General features: G+C 59.4%; 1 protein-coding gene across 1 annotated transcript in view; it reads right to left on the bottom strand.

The window, feature by feature from the left end:
- EMH_0082400 (uncharacterized protein) overlaps positions 1 to 281 on the bottom strand; it is a gene marked incomplete at both ends in the record, with an annotated part of 1,401 nt that overhangs the window by 243 nt on the left and 877 nt on the right. The window contains one exon of the mRNA XM_013500529.1: positions 3 to 281. Within this exon, the coding sequence (XP_013355983.1) occupies positions 3 to 281 (279 nt within the window). The remainder of the gene's footprint in view (positions 1 to 2) is intronic.

Raw genomic sequence — 281 nt, 5'->3', positions numbered from 1 at the left:
ATCTGCCTCTGCTGCTTCTGCTGCTGCTGCTGCTGTTGCTGCTGCTGCTGCTGCCCCTCCTGCTGCTCCTCCTGCTGCTGTTGCTGCTGCTGCATCTACTGCTGCTGCATCTACTGTTTCCCCTCCTGCTACTACTGCTGCTTCTGCTGCTGGTGCTGCTGCTATTCCTGCTGCTGCTGCTGCTGCTGCTATTCCTGCTGCTGCTGTTGCTGCTGCTGCTGCTGCTGCTGCTGCTGCTGCTGCTGCAGGCGTTTCGATGCACAGACAGGAGCAGACAGAGA

This window comes from Eimeria mitis, genomic scaffold (assembly GCF_000499745.2).
Source record: "Eimeria mitis Houghton genomic scaffold, Emh_scaff5500, whole genome shotgun sequence".
Classification (NCBI taxonomy): Eukaryota; Apicomplexa; class Conoidasida; order Eucoccidiorida; family Eimeriidae; genus Eimeria; species Eimeria mitis.
This window is presented reverse-complemented; position numbering and strand designations above follow the sequence as displayed.